The sequence below is a fragment of the Mizuhopecten yessoensis genome, unplaced genomic scaffold (genome assembly GCF_002113885.1).
Source record: "Mizuhopecten yessoensis strain PY_sf001 unplaced genomic scaffold, ASM211388v2 scaffold11145, whole genome shotgun sequence".
In the NCBI taxonomy this organism is placed as follows: domain Eukaryota; kingdom Metazoa; phylum Mollusca; class Bivalvia; order Pectinida; family Pectinidae; genus Mizuhopecten; species Mizuhopecten yessoensis.
In genome coordinates this window covers 2,322,046-2,340,150 of record NW_018408902.1, presented here as the reverse complement: position 1 = coordinate 2,340,150, position 18,105 = coordinate 2,322,046, and the positions used below count along the sequence as shown (strand labels likewise).

Here is an 18,105-nt window from a genome sequence, read left to right as displayed (position 1 = left end):
TTTACGTACACAATTAAACAAACATTCGTGGTTGGTATTACTGTTACTTCTGTATCCGAGTTATTAACAATGTTCATCTTTTCAGTTCTGGTCACGGTTCATCTGTAACGACGTAAACCGTGAAAATATTTACTCGCAGGGAAAGGTGGAATCACCACTGTGTGTGTGTAACGTTCAGCTTTCATTTATTAGATGAAATATGCCGTAACACCTGGATGCTTTTACGGGTCTTGAATGACAGGTGGGTTACATAATGATAAATAACAAACTTAAAATTGGTTGTGTTTTCATTAGCCTACATCACCGCATTAATGCGCCGTCGCATAGTAACGGAAATGTTGTTCCATTCCTCTATCAACTATTTCAAGAGCGAATTCTTCTAAGTTACAGGGTTGTATCCGGTAGCGTCGAACTCAATTTGCCCATGACATACCAAACATGTTCTATTGGCGACAGTTCCGGGGACTTCGTAGGGCATCTAACATAGTGAAATTGTTTTCTCTTAGAAATGTCCTGCTGGCTTTACTAGTGTGTGGGGTTGCTTTGTCTTGTTGGAAAATGGCACCTGCTCCATGACGCTGCAAGTAGGGGTAACGAAAGATCTTAATATTTCATATCTGTAACGGACCAAGTCAAATTTCAACACAACTTCCCTGGCGTGATTGCAACCAAAACCATGATGCCGCCAACAGCGAAATTGTCACGATGGCGATTGCAACAGTCTGTGATCACCATAATTCAAACAAAAGCGAGTCTTCTGAGAACAGAACGTGATTCATGGATCCAACTTAAGGCAATTATAGGGTCTTTTCAAATTGGCCGACACGCTTGCAAACGATTGGATTTTAAACGATTGCATAAGATTCGGCCACTTACATATATACGGGGACTAGGAAACAACGTTCATTTGGTGACTGCGGCTGAAAGAGACCTGTCCCGTAAATGGCGTAGTCGTACATGACGGTCCTCATGACAGGTGGTGACACGTGGTCTGCCAAGTATGGGCGGTCAGTTGTTGACTCACGTGCTTAAAACGGTACCACAGACGATAGATCGTCATCCCAGAGCAGGCGAATGTCGTACGTGTTTGCAATTGAACTGATCAATTTGGAGCATCCCAATATCTAGCTCTGTCAGATCTTTACATTGATTTGGACTAACTACTTTGACTGTCTACTGATGTACTAACGAGCAACGCTTTTCAGTGTTTAAAAAACCTTTCCAGTACTTGAGCTTCAATGAAAGGAAATGACCCGATCAACATAATACAAATCATTCTATTACCAGATAAAAGTCGTCTTACATGTATATGGTACAATTCGTTTCGAACGAAAGATCTGTACATCCTTCGTAATGGTCTTCTGTATTTCCATACTACGGTGCCGTTTCGTTGTTTTCGACTGCTGACAGGCAATTGTACAAAGCATGGTCGCGAAAACAATGCTGTTATTATCTACTTTAGAGTGAAATAGAATTTCAAAAAATCAAAAACGAAATGCACAAGGGCAAGACACGTATAGACTACCAACATGAACGGTGGAGACACCAAACACGAAAGCATATCACGAACTAAGAGCGAATCAACTTTTACATGTGAATTTCAAAGCAGGGAAGGTTAGTATGTTACTACTCAGGAAATGAATATTAACGATAACGAAATTAAGGAGACTGGTATATTCATTTCTAGTTTTGGAGAATAAATAAGATGGAAGGAATTTTAAAATATATTTCTTGTTACATCAAAATGTAACTAAAACAAACTTGAAGGACTAGACAAACCTTTGAATAAGTTAAGTTGTATGATGATCGGCCAAAAGTAGTACGCTAACACAGAAAGTCGACTGAAATCAACAATGATGTTGACCAAAACTTCAATATGTCGTCAATATGATCATACGTGTATTATTCTTTTTACCAGTATGATGTTTATTAAAAGAAAGAAAAACAAATTCTATTCACATAATTAAAATTGAAATTTGAAAACGGTGGTTTATTACGCCAAAGGTTTTAAAAGAAGCCGTTTTACAAAATGATGGAGATTCAATGTCACCAGAAGTTCTTCCGAATTTTTCAAAATCCATAATTGAATGATATCACTACTTGCATAATCAGTATCGAAGTATGCTTAAACTCTTTTTTTTTTCGAAAAAAAATATCAAGATCTTCTGGAGAATATTAAATCACCATTATTATCGTAAACAACTCATGTTAAAACTTTTGACTACTCAGTATTGCATGCCGTCTATGACGCTGATCTGCGTATTGACTTACCAAGGTTGTCGTCCCGAAGCTTTAATGAAAGGGGCTTTAACCGATTGAATGATAAATTATGCTTAGTTGAGTTAAAAGGTTAAAAATAACAATTATCATATCTATAATGCAATGTATCACAATTAGTTGCTAGGAGTGTGATGTTTTAACAAATAAAAACAAGTCTTATTTCAATTGGAACATATTTATATTGTTAACGCGCACTCATAGAGATGGCAAACAACAACAATATATAATACAGGAAAGAGATACCGATTACTTTGATCAACGTTGCGTCAAGTTATTCATATTTATAGAAAGGACCCATCAATCAACTTTCTACGTACAAGGACTGATCAAGGTATTTTAACTTACCGACATTTTTTCCGTGATATTTCTTCTGAACGATTCGCAATGTAAAAGCGTTTTGGTCATTAGCAATGTGTTACCGATGAGAATGTGTGAAAAAACGAACAAGAAGCCCTTTATTGAAAGCTTTGACATCACAAATAATTCTCTACCATTTTTAGTATATTAATCCTATGTTTATCGCCCTGCCAAAGATTTATTGCATAACACACTCAAATGGTTTTCATCTTCTCCTTACGCTTAATACTCTATTTTCAAGTTAATTCCATTCTTTCCACGTAAACACAACTGGTCATTATGAAAATATATATAGATTTAATACTGTAGCAGCGAAAGTATAAGTTATGTCAATTTCCTGGACTGTCCACATAGTGTTTTCTCCACGTCAGCTGTCAGCTCCGTCTCTACCATAAAACGTGTCAGTTCCGACAGTAATACGTACACTTTATTGGGTGGCATTTCCAATGCACAAAAGGAAAAGCTGTCGTTTCCAAAAAAATGTTAGCTCTGCCCCCATAAATGAAGCATCACAGCAAGTACTAAAATATTAATCCGCGCGGTTTAGTGCCGAGTGGCGCGCGATTTTTCTCGGATAAAACAGCCGATAGCTGTCACGGTAGACACTAACACGCAGAAACCTGGGACCAGGGACCTCGGCAACTAAGGTGAGACATATCACTTATTGACGTTTTAGTACCATCTTTATTAGCAATCAAAGATCGTCTTGATATGTATCTTTATTGGAAGATTTAAACTAAATGAAATTGTTATATGTGATTCATACATATGACTTTTATGAAAACATTGACATGAATTTAACAACGTGAAAAGTTGATAAAATAATATATTGTATTATGTATTATCTAGTGTCATAAGAGGTAATACGACCAGATTTTCGTTACTTTTGTTGTTTTCTTTATCTTTGACATATTAGATAAAAGAATGCAAGATACCATATTTGGGTCATTAGTATAAACACATGAAAACATTTAATACGAAAACTGTTGCGCGTTGATTATTTAATTATAATAATGTAATCATATATACATGTGAAGTGTTTCTTACAGGTCGATCCAAAACATAACAAGGCTTTAGGTCACAATTGGAAGTATATTTATCCGTTAAAGAGATAATCATACACAAATATTTACATTTCCACTGCAAGGTCCTCTAAAACCAGAAGAAATTGTGTCGTTCATAGACCTATGAACACAATTTGGTCACCGTCATATTGAAGCTCCCGCCTCGAATAACATGATGCAACCGTTAGAGGCAAACATGTTGGTGACGTTAGGTTGTTCTAGGAATCTCATTTGCGCTGACGACAAAGACACTTCAATATTGCAAATATGAAGTAATATATATATTAGGTCAATAACAACTAAAACTTTGGAACGTAAAATAAGGACTGAACGGCAGGTTTCATTGTTCATGCCGGTATGAACGCAAAGCTTCGTGGAATATGTATGTAACCGATGTGTTTTCATAACCAACAAAAACTTGTAAAAATGCCGTTTAATCCTTATGTGAAGTATATATTATTGGTATGTGTTACTTATCTTATGCATCTTATACATCTGAAATTTATGTCAATTATGTATCAATATTAATTGTTGAAAAGTTGGTAGGACTCCAGTCCTTTTTGTTCTATTTTGTTTTTATTTTCCTCTGCTAAAACTGTCAAGTGGATAATTAAGAATATTTAAATCATAGTGCAATATGTATACCTCTTTTACGTGAAACAGTTTTTCAAGAATTACTCCAATAACAATTCATTAAAATGGTGCACATATATTTCTCTAACGCAATACTTCATTTATTTTGTTTTGGATATTTGCAGGTAATTTTCATGATGCTGAGGTACTTGCTTGTGTCATGTGTTCTGGTCCAAGTGATAGCCTACGTCACTTCGGCTTCAGTTAAAGGTAAGAACAAATGTATGGATGACCAATATGGCGTGTCAACGGTTGCTATATCTGAACATCTTGTGATCTTTTTCTTCATTTTGTGATTTCTGTTGTAAAGATTTTATTGAGAGAAAATTGTGATGTTTATCTAATATTTTGATTTCTATTCAAAGTAATTTTTGGTTTTAAGAAATTCATAAACATCCTAGAAACCTTATAATGTATTCATGTTTAATCTTTTATTGATAGTTAAAAATGTGTTTATATTATATATAAAAAAAAATAAAAAAATATAACATTGCTTTTTGTCAAAAGCACAAATTACAATGTATGAAGACAATATAAGGATTTGGAAATCGAAAAACTGATAAAATAATACTGTAAAGGCTTTGCTCTCATAGGAATGCGTTCCTTTAGATAGGCATGATGTATGGCAAGTGTAAAGGCAAAAGGTCAAATGTTCTGATAAAAGAAATATTTTTAAGGATATATTAATCATAAGAAATCAACAAAGGATGCTAGTCAAACGATTTAGAATATATATTTCAGAATATTTTATAACTGAAATCACAAGATTGAGAAGATTATTCACAAGATTTTGAATGTGTATCAAAATAAAATACTTCATGTATTTTGAAAAACGACCTTCTGATCTATTCTGTCATATTCTGTTAAACTATTTACGTTAAGTCTGCTATTGGTAGATTTGTCTGGATACTGTTTTAACTAACTGAACTAAAACAAAAGGTCTCCTTTGTCAATCAAACGAATAAAGGACTTTTATCTTTATGATTTGTTATGTTGACAACACACTGCAACTATTAAGCGTATTTTTCCATCTCTGTAGCCAAATGTGGAAAGTACAACCATGGCGATACCTGGAACCACGATACCCTTACCTGTCTGAGCTACAGGTGTAGGGACGGTACTATCTACCCCAAATATACAGGTGAGTGTATCGGATACCATTCTCACCTGTCTGAACTACAGGAGTAGGGACGGTACTATCTACCCCAAATATACAGGTGAGTGTATCAGACACATTCCTCACCTGTCTGAGTTACAGGTGTAGGGCCGGTACCATCTACCCCAAATATACAGGTGAGTGTATCAGACACCTTCTTCACCTGTCTGAGTTACAGGTGTAGGGATGGAACTATCTACCCCAAATATACAGGTGAGTGTATCAGACACCATCCTCACCTGTCTGAGTTACAGGTGTAGGGCCGGTACTATCTACCCGAAAAATACAGGTGAGTGTATCAGACACCATCCTCACCTGTCTGAGTTACAGGTGTAGGGACTGTACTATCTACCACCAAATATACAGGTGAGTGTATCAGACACATTCCTCACCTGTCTAAGTTACAGGTGTAGGGACGGTACTATCTACCCCAAATATACAGGTGAGTGTATCAGACACCATCCTCACCTGTCTGAGCTTCAGGTGTAGGGACGGTACTATCCACCCCAAATACACAGGTGAGTGTATCAGACACCATCCTCACCTGTCTGAGTAACAGGTGTAGGGACTGTACTATCTACCACAACTATGCAGGTAAGTGTATCGGACACCATCCTCACCTGTCTAAGTTACAGGTGTAGGGACGGTACTATCTACCCCAAGTATACAGGTGAGTGTATCAGACACCATCCTTACCTGTCTACGTTACAGGTGTAGGGACGGTACTATCTACCCTTAACATACTGACGCGAGTGCTAACATTAGTCTATTGTCTGTAACAACGATTTGTTTGTGTTTTTGCCTATTGTCTTATTTTCTGTGTCAATGCTCTATATTACAAGACAAACCATTTTACTTGTGATAAAATGATGATAGTCATTTTGATTGATCGTTAACGTCATAATTATCTAAGTACGCCGATATTTTTGTATGTAATTTGGAGCATCTGATGTTTTATGTGGAAGGAGGTTACGGTGTCTTTCATTTTGTTTTATTGTCCTGACAGTTTGTATGGTGGCCAATGTGTATCTTTGTGTTCCTAGTTTTTTCTGTGTGTTGTGACGTTTTCCTCTCCCTCTTTAAAAACGACTTGCAATGCATAGTATTATCTTAAATAATACTATTGGATTCTAAGGTAGTATTTTAAGGATGGTTAAAATCACTTTTTAGGTAGGTTTATTTTTACCTGTATTTTAATTTGATTTAAAATCTATATTTACTAGTGTTTATGATGACACACCTTTGCAACATCTGGGTGCAATACATAACATGAATTGACACTTAATACCATTTTAAACATTAAAAACACATATACTGGTATTAAGCATACTTATTGAATATACATACTTTAATCCTCTTAATGTATATTTTAGCTACATAATATCAAAAAAACATTTTCTCAATATATTTTTGATTACCGGAGTGCAGGGAGGTGTTGGTATAAATATATTGAAGGAGATAAATAATGATATTTGGTTTCACTTTCTGGCTTTTCTAGGGAGGGGGTTGTAGTTTTGTTTTGATTAAGCGTCTCTTCTGTTCCTGGTGTTGTCCTTTCATATAGATACTGCAGAAGTTCTAAATTCGTGTGCTGACGTTGCTTTATATTTTCTTAAAATTTGATCTTGTCATAATAAATTCATCTCTCCAGAGTCTGTTCTAAGTATCAGTTCTTTCTCGATAGAGAATTATTGAGTCATTTTATATCTTCTGCAGGAGATATTTCTTCTGTGCTGAAAACATTTTACGTCATAAACATAGCCTGAAATCAGACAGTGATATAACATTGTCTGATATATTTAAACATATCATAGGTTTTTGTCATTGTTTGTAAGCACCATGGTAATGTATAGAAATTTTTTTTGTCAAAACACTGCATATGTAACCTTAACTTGTTTCCCCCCTTCATTTCGATCAACTGGTTAAAACTAAATAGGATACCAGCATCAGTGTTTAAACAAACTCTGTATACACCCTTTACTTGTTAATTAATTTGAAATTAACGGGTAAATGATTGAGTTTTACTCAACTCTTCTTCTGTTTCAACAGTAGATGAATTTGAATGTCCATCGTTTTGGCCCCTAGCATCACCAATGCGTCTTATGACGGAGTGTAACTCATTCTTTCGCATACTGTATGCATTACCAAATTTTAAAGAGGAAATCATCTTCCTGTGTATTACGTTTATGTTTGAGGAGATCTGTATTGTTTTGACGTCGTTCCTATGACGTCAAAACAATGTTTGAATGTGACGGTGTTCGTTGTGAAGGTCCGTGGTCATGTTTAACATACAAAGGATGCCGGGGTAATGTCTATGTAGACGTAATATATTCCAGGTTACCATGACGCCCTGCCATTGCAATATATTACGTCATTGTCATTTCGAATAGATTCCTGATTTATAAGACGCTATGTCCTATAATTTAAAGCACATGTTAGTTGCGGAACGGCTACCAATGTGACTAAAAATCTTACACTATATATCAATATTTAACCTTACAAAAAAGAGATATTCGAATTAGCCAAAATATCGCTTATTATCCATTCAATAAAACCATTAGGTTTTACTTACTACCGAATTTGTTTTATTTACAACGCAAATTCGTTCCCCATTTTGAAAGTAATATAGAGACAATGTTTCTTTTCAATGAAATCACAGTCAGTAAAAGTTTTAAAAACTTTTTTAAAGTTCGTTTTTATTTTAATGTCAGTTTTGAAATCGTAAATATGATTTAGGTTGCGTCAAGGATGACAAGTGTTACGATGTTAACCAGAAGTGGAAGAAAGACTGCAGCAACTTTCAGTGTGTCTCGTACACACATGGAAACATGACCGTCTTCGAAACAAAACTCGACATGCGTGAGTAAATTATTTTGTTTCAGACAAAACATGGCAGAATAAATACACCATTACACAAAGAAACAAAACAAAAACAAAAAGGGTTTCATATAAAATCCAGGTCGAGTTGGGCAAAGGCCACCGAAAACTTTGATATAACATAGCAGGTGGTGGTACATTTCATTACTCCAAGAGAAACGGTTGATTTTGAAATGTTTTTTTCACATTAAGTTTCATATCACTTTACAAACAATTACGTATATTTTCAATTAGTAAGATCTTCTTATAATTTTAGAACGTCCTACTCTTTAAAAGTCGTTTTATGAAGAAGGCCTTAATCGCTGTCTCATATATTAACATTTTCGTTTGTTTTATATGGAATCTTTCCAAAGAAGATGAATATAAAATGGATGTCTTTTATATATATATATGCATATAAGGTATGTATGACGCATAAAACTATGATTGTATGTTGTAGAAACTCTTTCATGAAGTACTTGTGTTTAACAATTAAATAGAAAACTTTGTAAATCATCCGCTTTTGATCCGGCTGTTTTGTTGAAGTACCACATGTATATGAAGATTATAAAACTCAGACCATTCGGTGTAAAATAGGTTCGTTTAATGTTTATGGTAATCATTGCAGAGTGTACAGTGAATACGAAAGGTAAAAACAAGTGCAAGCCTAACGGATCAGAGTGGAAAGAGGGATGTGACTTCAAGCGCTGTGACGTTACTACCAGTCAAAGTGCCCAGACTGCCAAAATGCAGTATTCCGCACAAGTGATTAACGTCAAACAAGGCACGTCATAGTATAACTTTGCTTGTTTAAACAAGCCCCAATCACCTGTCGAAATATAATTTCACCTCCAGCGTTAAAAGAAAAATATCATGTTGTCACATCCAATAACTAATAGCAGGACAATATACAGTTTGATATATCCTGATGGGTAGGGTATATACTAAACGCTTTAGGGATTTAGATCAACACTGTAAAAATGTCACCTCAAATTATGTATCTCCTCCCGAAGCACCGACAATTTCGACGGAAGAATTTTGTAAGTCTTTTTCCCACTTTAATACATATTCATGACAGCACCATCGGACGAGATGCTTTATGGACGTAAAGCCAGGAAATCCATAAATATGTACAAAAAATACCGCTGTCCCCGATGGTAAACTAAATGTGTAAAACACTTTTTATTCTTAATAAAGAAGGGTAGGGAAGACTGTTTCGTATTTTCATGAATACATAGCAGACGCAGATGCATGCAACTGATGAAAATGGGGGAAATAGTAGTAAACTTACCCGGGGCCTGAAATAACATGTCTTTCTGGGAGAAATGGAGATCCTGAGTGCGAAAACAAAACACATGTTGTAGGTATTCAAAAGTTAACTGAAAGAAAAATGATTTATTCTTCTAAGGATGTGAATCGTGTTTTTTCATCAATCAGAGGTGTTGATTTTGTAACAAAAATGTAAGCCCCGGAGAATTCTTAAGACTCGGAGAGCTCACTTTCTTTTCTATAAATACCATCACACAGGGTGACCTTTCCATCGATTGTTGATCTAAACCCTTGAAATGTAATATAATTATGTTGTTTCCGCCTCAGATTTTGGATTTTGGATTAAAACGATTTGGTTTGTGTTGGAAAGCCTTATGGTAAAGGACATTATTGACTTTAAATAGTTATTTTGTCCATTTTGGTCTATAGATGACACAGATTTTGGATTTGAGATGAAATAATTGGATAAAGCAGGAGAATATTGATTATAAAATATTGTTGGTTGTTTGATTATCTAACATACATTTTCTTAAAAACCAAAATGCAACTTTTCTATCTGTAGGATGTCAAGTTGGTAAGAAGTGTTACTACAACGGAGATAATTGGTTTCAGAAGTGTGTCTGGTACACGTGTAAAGTGACGTCTCTCTTCGCCAAGGCTGTCGGCGTCCCAGGTATATTTAAATGATGATGATGATGATGATGATGATGATGATGATGATGATGATGATGATGACTATGATGATGATGAAACTTAAACGTTATATACTTTTGATTTGTGAGTGATTTTTTCACTCCCTTTAAGTTCATCAATTAACATCATTTAATGTTATCATGAATAACATGGATTGTGCAATTGTCCTTTCAACGACATATTCGGAATAATCTGAATTCGCGACTAAAAATTTATTTGAAGATTGTCTGATTAAATATTTTCGAGATTTTTGATTTCGTGATTATCTCGAGAAATATCGGTGATTAAACGTCAGTCAGAATTACGCGTCGATTTGTGTTCTTGCTTGTTTACCTTTCAATTTATTTCAATTATTAATTAAACATTTGTGTTTTTTAGTCAGTTACTTTTAAAAGCATGAAAGTATAACATAGCAAGCAGTCTAAAAGATGCAGCCCCATATTCGAGTTGAAGTCATAATTTGATTATTTAATTTTGATTAAAAAAAATTAAAAAAATCAACATTTTAGTCCTTACAGAAATTCGATCCACCGTACGATACCGGGGAACTGATATCAGATTTGTAACTAATTGAGGATATATTTTATTATTATCTGTCATAATAGCTCAATTGTTTTTTTATTGCAAATAGTTTGCTAGTTTATTTGTTGTAACTGTTAGGTTAAGGCCATGTCGTCATCATTTTTATAGATTTATTTTCCTCCGTCAGATACCTTCATGCTGTTATTCCTTTCAAAAATGTTAAGGCAATTAATTCAATTTTCTTGTCTATTGATTCAAATAATCCTCTCACTCAAAATTTCTTTTATAACTATAACCTTATCAAAAATCTAAATAATTAAACCACGAAAGTATACTTTTCTTCTTTCAGGCTGCACCAACAAGAAGAAGTGCTTCAAGGTCGGAACGTTTAGATCGTACAAAAACAAGAATGGTTGCTACAAGTATTTGTGTAAACAGACTAATGAAGAAGTTGGCTGGAAACTCATCTCTGCTGGTCAGTAAATGGTTATCATATAGATATATATAACATGTTAATATAAGTCGATTTATAAAGGTGATTTAAAGATCTATTTTGGCTTTAAAACTTGATTGATAAAACAATCGTTCATTTTACGGTACTTATAAACGACACAGAACATAAGTAGCATAACATATGTAACATTATATAATACAATTGAAACTATGTTTATATTTGGGTAAAATACGTTTATTAAATTAAAAGAGAAAAAACTCTTAGTATAAAGGATATGTATTATAGTGTTATCTTTATTAAAAGGCTTTATTATGGTTTCTTTTTAAACTTGATCATCATCACTAGCAAAGCATTGATATACATTAATCGAAGGGCACTGGGTTTTTTATGTAAAATATGGTTATCTACTTCAAAAACATTCTTTCTATAAAATATTTGTATAGTATAGTTAAATATTCATTACCAGCTATATCATCATTTCATTTCTAGGTTGTAATGATAAAGGACAGTGCAGAGACAACAAATCTACCTGGAGGGATAAAGACGGCAATTGTATGGAAAAGAAATGTGTTAGTATCGTTGAGAACGGCAATCAGAAACTGTCCATAGAGGAAAAGCCGTACGGTACGTTTGCAAAGATTGACCTGTTCGAACCGGAAAATCAGCTATAAAACAGTGCATTCCTTGTGCAAAAAGAAATTTGTTCAACGTAGCATCAGATAGATCCTCTGTCTAATGTAAGACTCAGCACATATTCTTTATGAATGAAGAACGTCATTTATTCAACGTAGCATAGGATGTAGAAAAATACTTCCCTTTTCAGAAGATAATAGTCTAATGTAGACTAAACCATAGAACATATTCTCTTTATGCAGACCGTCATTTATTCAACGAAGCATCAGATGAAGAAGAGTTTTTCCTAGTTCAGAAGAGCAACCGTTCGATGTCGATGTACCTATGATATAGTTCCGTTTCTTTTAAACCATATTTTTTCCTGCGCAAAGGGGCATTTGATTAGGACAGTTCTACCTGTATAACACCTTTATCAGGGTCATACCGCATGTTTCCTGTCGCCTACAGTTGCAAAGTTTTGAATGCGAAGCATCACATACTGAAATCAAATCTCGTGACTTTCATTTGATATCTAATTTTGCCTCGAGATAAGGACTATGATTGACAATACTTTGCCTGATTTTATATATAGTTTCCTCTGTAAAACATATCTTCCCTCGCAGTTGGTCTACTATTCTCAACTTTCAGCTCCATCTCTAGAAATCTGTTACCTATGGGATATTTCCGCAGAAGGTCGCCTTTTTATATAGCTTCGTCTGTAGAACATATGTATACTCCCTCTTCAGAGGGTCGTCGTTATGGATTTCCTTCGCAGAAAGTCTGATTTTCAATGTAGCTCTTTGATTTGTAGTGCAGCTATCCGTTTTGTAGCAGATTGGTTGTTTGATGTATTTCCTTTCGTAGAACATGCATTCCCTATGCACAAAATGTCATTTTCTCAATGTAAAAATATTATTTTTAAGTGTATACATTCCCTATGCAGAAAATCATCTTTTCATGTGCCAAGCTCCAGTTTTGACCATCTTTTTGCTTTGGAACAAGTCATACTCTTAATTTTACAAGTTGCTATCGTTTGTCACCCAGTATTGTCACGTTTTACGTTAGAAAATAAATCAAACGGAGAGGTTAAAGGAATACTTTAAAAAAATGGTAGAAATAGAAATTGTAGTATACAGACATAAATCGTTCTTCAGCAGAATCTACATAATTTTCCCTTCCACTAAATCTCCATGTAGATATCGCATGGTGAATTCTTATACAAATGTGCACGTTCTATGCTCTCTGTGCATTATCAACCTCCAAAAATAATCGTAGGCTAAATAATTTGGGTATGGAATTACAGAGGATGGTTCCTTTTAAGAGCCTGGTTACTCTACACATCTTTGGTAAAAATTACATTTCTATTTATAACTTGGGTCTCATTGTATTTTTCAATCTAATAAAACATCTGTTACAACTGAATACCAATAATACGAGGAGGTTTATAGGATATATCTTACATTACACATACTGTGCTCTGACGGGGAAATTGTCTGAGGTTTATATTGCTTGATCATCAAGACAGAAAGCGAGACACGAATGATAACTGCGCTCATAAATTTCCTTACTAATAAGTGTTCATTATGTTCATTCAAAACATTCATATTTTCTGTAGTGTCATTTCGTTTATAACATGTTGTTTTTTGGGGAAATTTTGCACTTCTTGGTCAACTTCTAGAAGGACCAGTGTATGACTTTGATTTCCATGGTTTATGAGCGAATTTCTTTTCCTTTAGGCTGTAAGGATGGGAAGATCTGTCGGGACTTTGGAAAGACCTGGATGGATAGTGGTTGTTCCCTGCACAAGTGCAGACTCAGCTACGGTGCAGCCTTCAACGATGTACTAAGGACTGGTATGTGTTTACATTTATATATAAAAGAAAAACACTTTATTGTCAATTATGAATGACTACATTATTTAAGGAAAAACAACGGAATCTTCTGGCCTTACCGAAAACAAAGCATAGACGAATGGCAAAGGAAAGTATAATACAGCATTCCAGAAATATCGATAGTAACATTTCATGGTATATCGTATTGGGTAGTATATTCAAGGGCTAGATCGCAGGGAAACAGGAACTTACCAAGAAAATACAATAACATTCAAAACCGAACGACTGTTGACAAAATAACATTAATAGCGAAGTGAAGATTGTCTTAGCGCCCTGTCTACAACATCCTCGATACATCCGGGGTCACGCTCACTTTCGCTCTCTGCACCCCAGGAATATGTCATAGCAAAATCGAAGACACAAGGCAAGCTCTGTGATTGGTGTAAAAGGTAAAAGGATTTGACCAATCTATGTCTGATAATTGTCCTTTGAAGATTACAGAGGAGCGACACCCGACTTCAAAACCAGTCAATTTTACCGTTACGCGACTGCGATAATCTTTTGATGTACATCAAAAGATCAAACAAGTCTTCTCGTCTGACCTACAAGTGGGCGCACATTGAGCCTTCGATTTTGCTATGACATGTTTCAGGGGTCAAAGAGCGAAAGTGAGTGTAACCCCTGGAGTATCGAGGATGTGCGTATTATATCTGTAGGTTTATTAGTTGAATTCACGCCAGAACATAGTCGGAAAAACTGATACAACCCAATGACGAACTATCTCTCCTGTTAGAGAATAGAAATATATAATACCGCTTACTATTTTCAACGAAAGATCGAGGGGATATAGGATTGCGTCCGTCCGTCCGTACAGATGTACGTACGTTACGCTCTTTGTCATGGCTCTTGTGACTCATTCTTCAATGGAATTTCATGAATTTCATACAAGTGTTTGGTATGACAATACATTGAACAATTTGTGTTTCGGGTTACTGCGTGAAAGTTCAAGGTCACTGTTACTATTTTTAGGAAAACGTTGTCATCGTTCTGTCGACTTCATTCCTTAACGGAATTTCGTGAAACTTGATACAATTTTTTTGCCATGACAATACCTTCAACAGATGCAGTAGTGAGAGCAGTTACTGCTACATCATTGAATTTTCTATTCATTTCCTCATACATATGGCAAACAATTTGTGAAAGCGAGGGGATTTGTATCACTTGTGATGCCTTGTTTATTTTACAACAAGTATGAAACAAGTTATTACAAGTTCTATTAATCGCCATTGTTGGCAAGGATATTAGCGCGCGGGGGGTCTTATTGTGGGAGGATAACAGAGTACACGGAGAAAACTCACGTGGTCGGGCAGGTGACCCCATACCTTTTTAAGCTTAACCTTTGTTATGTCATAGCACACAAGTGTATCATTATTTAAGCGAAGGAAATGAATATGTCATAATGATAGCATGGCATATACGAACTGTTAAGCATTTTGCCGCCTATACACAAGTGATCTATTCAGTTATGGTATACTTCCGTTGTCACCGACATGCAATTGTTTTCTTCACAGTTTGCAAAGACAAGACAGGAGTGTGCAAGGACTGGAACTCAGGGGCATTTGAGGGCCTTGTCAAGAAAGGCAATAAGAAAGCCTATTTCAAGAACTGTAAATGTCAGAAGGATGGCGAGAACGGGTCAGTGATGACGTGTACAGACGCCGCACCGTAATAAGGATTCACTATACAACTTGACTTATTTGTTCCTATATTTATTTACTGTCCCCCTGGAGATGTACAATGACATCACACTTGTTAAGTATTAATACAGTAAAATGATTACTTTATTTTGAAAGCTAATGGAATACGTACTACGTTAACAAGTACTGTCGCATTGTGAAATCCTGTGAATGATGGGCACTTTATTTCCCGGTATAAAAGCCGCGTTGGCCATGAACACCTTCTGTATATTTTCCCGCTGATCTTGTGTTGTCCTGTCGTTATGTTGTCTTAATTAAATTATTTCCTGAATATCGTCTTCGATTTCATATTTTTTAAACTGCTATACGTTATACATTATTGCTAACAGAATTGGAAAGTCAAGATTTGCATGTGCTTTGAGAACATACGTATTATCCGTACACGTAGATTTAACACTGAACATTACGGCATAGACGAAACTTTAAAAGGTAAAAGAAACAAAACCAAAGAAATACCAAATGAAGAAGATGTTCAACTAATGGTTTAAAAGATATCTCTGTATTCCAACTATATATGTAACAGGAAGCAGCTTACTCATCATTAGCTATCGTTCTATGACGTACGACATCAATGGTTATACATATAGCCCTAAAAACGCTTACTCTTCCAGAGTACCAGGGTTCATCCTCGTTGTGGAGTTCGGAATGCCAGTTTTTTTCTGCAACCACTCAGTGTCTACATATTTGGGAGTTTTTTCCTCAGTTTTTGTATGCCTCTTTTATGTCGACTTCGAGTTCCTGTATCTGTAAGTTGACACTATGGTACTGTGTCTTTTTCAATTGGAGAATGAAATCCGCATTAACAGTACCGGCTTAGTATTGTTCAAGAAATCATCAGAAATGCGATAAAAGGTAGCAACTGTTCAAAAATATAGTAATTCGATGCAGAAAATCAAACAATGTACGTTTTTACTGCATTATATGGCCATTTTGTCAATTCCGGACTCATCAGGGGTATTGCAGGTCAGAATGAAAATTCATTTCTACAATGTTACAAAACTTATGTAGAAGTACAGCACAAACAAACGTTTGAACGTAAAAATGTACTTTTAACTACAGCAGATAATTTATTCTTAAACTAGTATTTCATGTAAAATAGGCCAGACGACATTCCGGCTACCAGATTGCGGCCAACACCCAGGACTGATGGTGCAATAGCAGAGTTGATCTAAGACAGAAAAAAAAACCTGTTTTAATTTTTGGGTGAGGATTTGTCACTTACTAATATGGTAAAACGGTAAGTGTCTCCTGCTTTATCAATGACACCCGACATGTAACACCGACTTTTATTTTACCGGGGTTTGAGTACGCCTGTGAATTGTGGGATGGATGTACTCCTAACGAATCGGAATTACTTAAAAAGGCTCAAAGAGAAGCATTACGAATCATTACTGGTCTTCCGTCATATGTAAACAACAATGCTTTATACATTGAAACAGGATTGGAAAAGTTATCAGACCGAAGAAAAAAAGAGAAAACTGCAGTTGTTATTTAAGATGAAAAACAGTATTACTCCTTATTTTCTTAAAGACCTCTTGTTACCACCTACGGTTGCTTTTAACAATCCCTATCCACTTAGAAACAGAGATGATTTTATCGTTCCAAATCATAGACTTTCTTGTACACGCTCTTCTTTTTTACCATCAACATTACTTTCTTGGAACGGGTTAGACGTGGAAACAAGATCTTCTCCTTCGCTTTTTGCTTTTAAATCTGCTATTTCACATCCAGTTAATCAAAAAGCACCATCCTTTTACAGTTTTGGAGAAAGAAAACTTAATATATTGCATACAAAGTTGAGGTACCAATGTAGTCCGTTAAATTATGACCTTTTAAGAGTAAATCTGACTGAGAACTCTGAATGTATTTGTGGAAACCCTTGTGAGAATGCCTACCACTTCTTTTTCATATGTCCTCGTTATAATATACAAAGACGTACTCTTCTTTCAAATATAGATGATTTAAATCTTGATGTTGTCATCGATATAAAATTATTGCTCATAGGAAATGAAAATCTGTCGGTAGAAGCACGCATATAGATATACCTAATCTAATACAATTCCGTGGTAGAAGTAAACACTTCAATTTTTAGAAATGCGCAAAAGAACATAAAACCAGCCAAAGGTTCAGTTAATGTGATATGACATTAACTCATCATATTTATATCTCTTGTATTATTTCATTTATTGTATGAAAAAAATGGTATTTATCGTGATCACATTATGCTATTTCTTAATTTATGTAAAATTTATTGTGGAGAGGGCCTTTGTAATGTTGATATAACTTGTGCCTAATCCGTTTGCTTCATTTATGCAATAAAATATGTTTAAATAATAAAAAATGTAACCCAATTAATGATGCGTCTTCAAACACGGTACACTGATGAGCATAACAAAAGAAATAACATAATTCCCAATGACATGTCTTCATTGACCTGCATCGTTGGAGACCCTGTGTTGTGAGTTTGTCCATCAGCAATCGACATGTATCGTGATATTAGGGGCAAGCTCTTGATCACTGAAACATCTGCGACCTGTGTGAATGTCACTATCAGGAAAGGGAAAGTTTCACAGTGGAAAAACCGAATTCATCTTATCGTAAAGCTAAGTAGTAAGCCGTC

General features: G+C 35.2%; 1 protein-coding gene across 1 annotated transcript; it reads left to right on the top strand.

Moving 5' to 3' along the window:
• Window positions 1-3,230: 3,230 nt before the first annotated feature.
• On the top strand, window positions 3,231-15,749 carry LOC110466876. The gene is made up of 10 exons (XM_021523684.1): window positions 3,231-3,284; window positions 4,460-4,544; window positions 5,374-5,475; window positions 8,227-8,349; window positions 8,975-9,130; window positions 10,178-10,288; window positions 11,180-11,305; window positions 11,774-11,908; window positions 13,633-13,749; window positions 15,300-15,749. The coding sequence occupies exons 2-10, from the start codon at window positions 4,469-4,471 to the stop codon at window positions 15,455-15,457; spliced, it is 1,104 nt and encodes a 367-aa protein (XP_021379359.1). The 5' UTR covers window positions 3,231-3,284; window positions 4,460-4,468; the 3' UTR covers window positions 15,458-15,749.
• Window positions 15,750-18,105: the final 2,356 nt, after the last annotated feature.

Bases quoted from the DNA above. Each gene is read 5' to 3' on its own strand.
- LOC110466876 (XM_021523684.1), top strand. From the start codon at position 4,469: ATGATGCTGAGGTACTTGCTTGTGTCATGTGTTCTGGTCCAAGTGATA. The intron at 5,476-8,226 runs GTGAGTGTATCG...AATATGATTTAG, and splicing joins TATCTACCCCAAATATACAG to GTTGCGTCAAGGATGACAAG. The intron at 9,131-10,177 runs GCACGTCATAGT...TTCTATCTGTAG, and splicing joins AGTGATTAACGTCAAACAAG to GATGTCAAGTTGGTAAGAAG.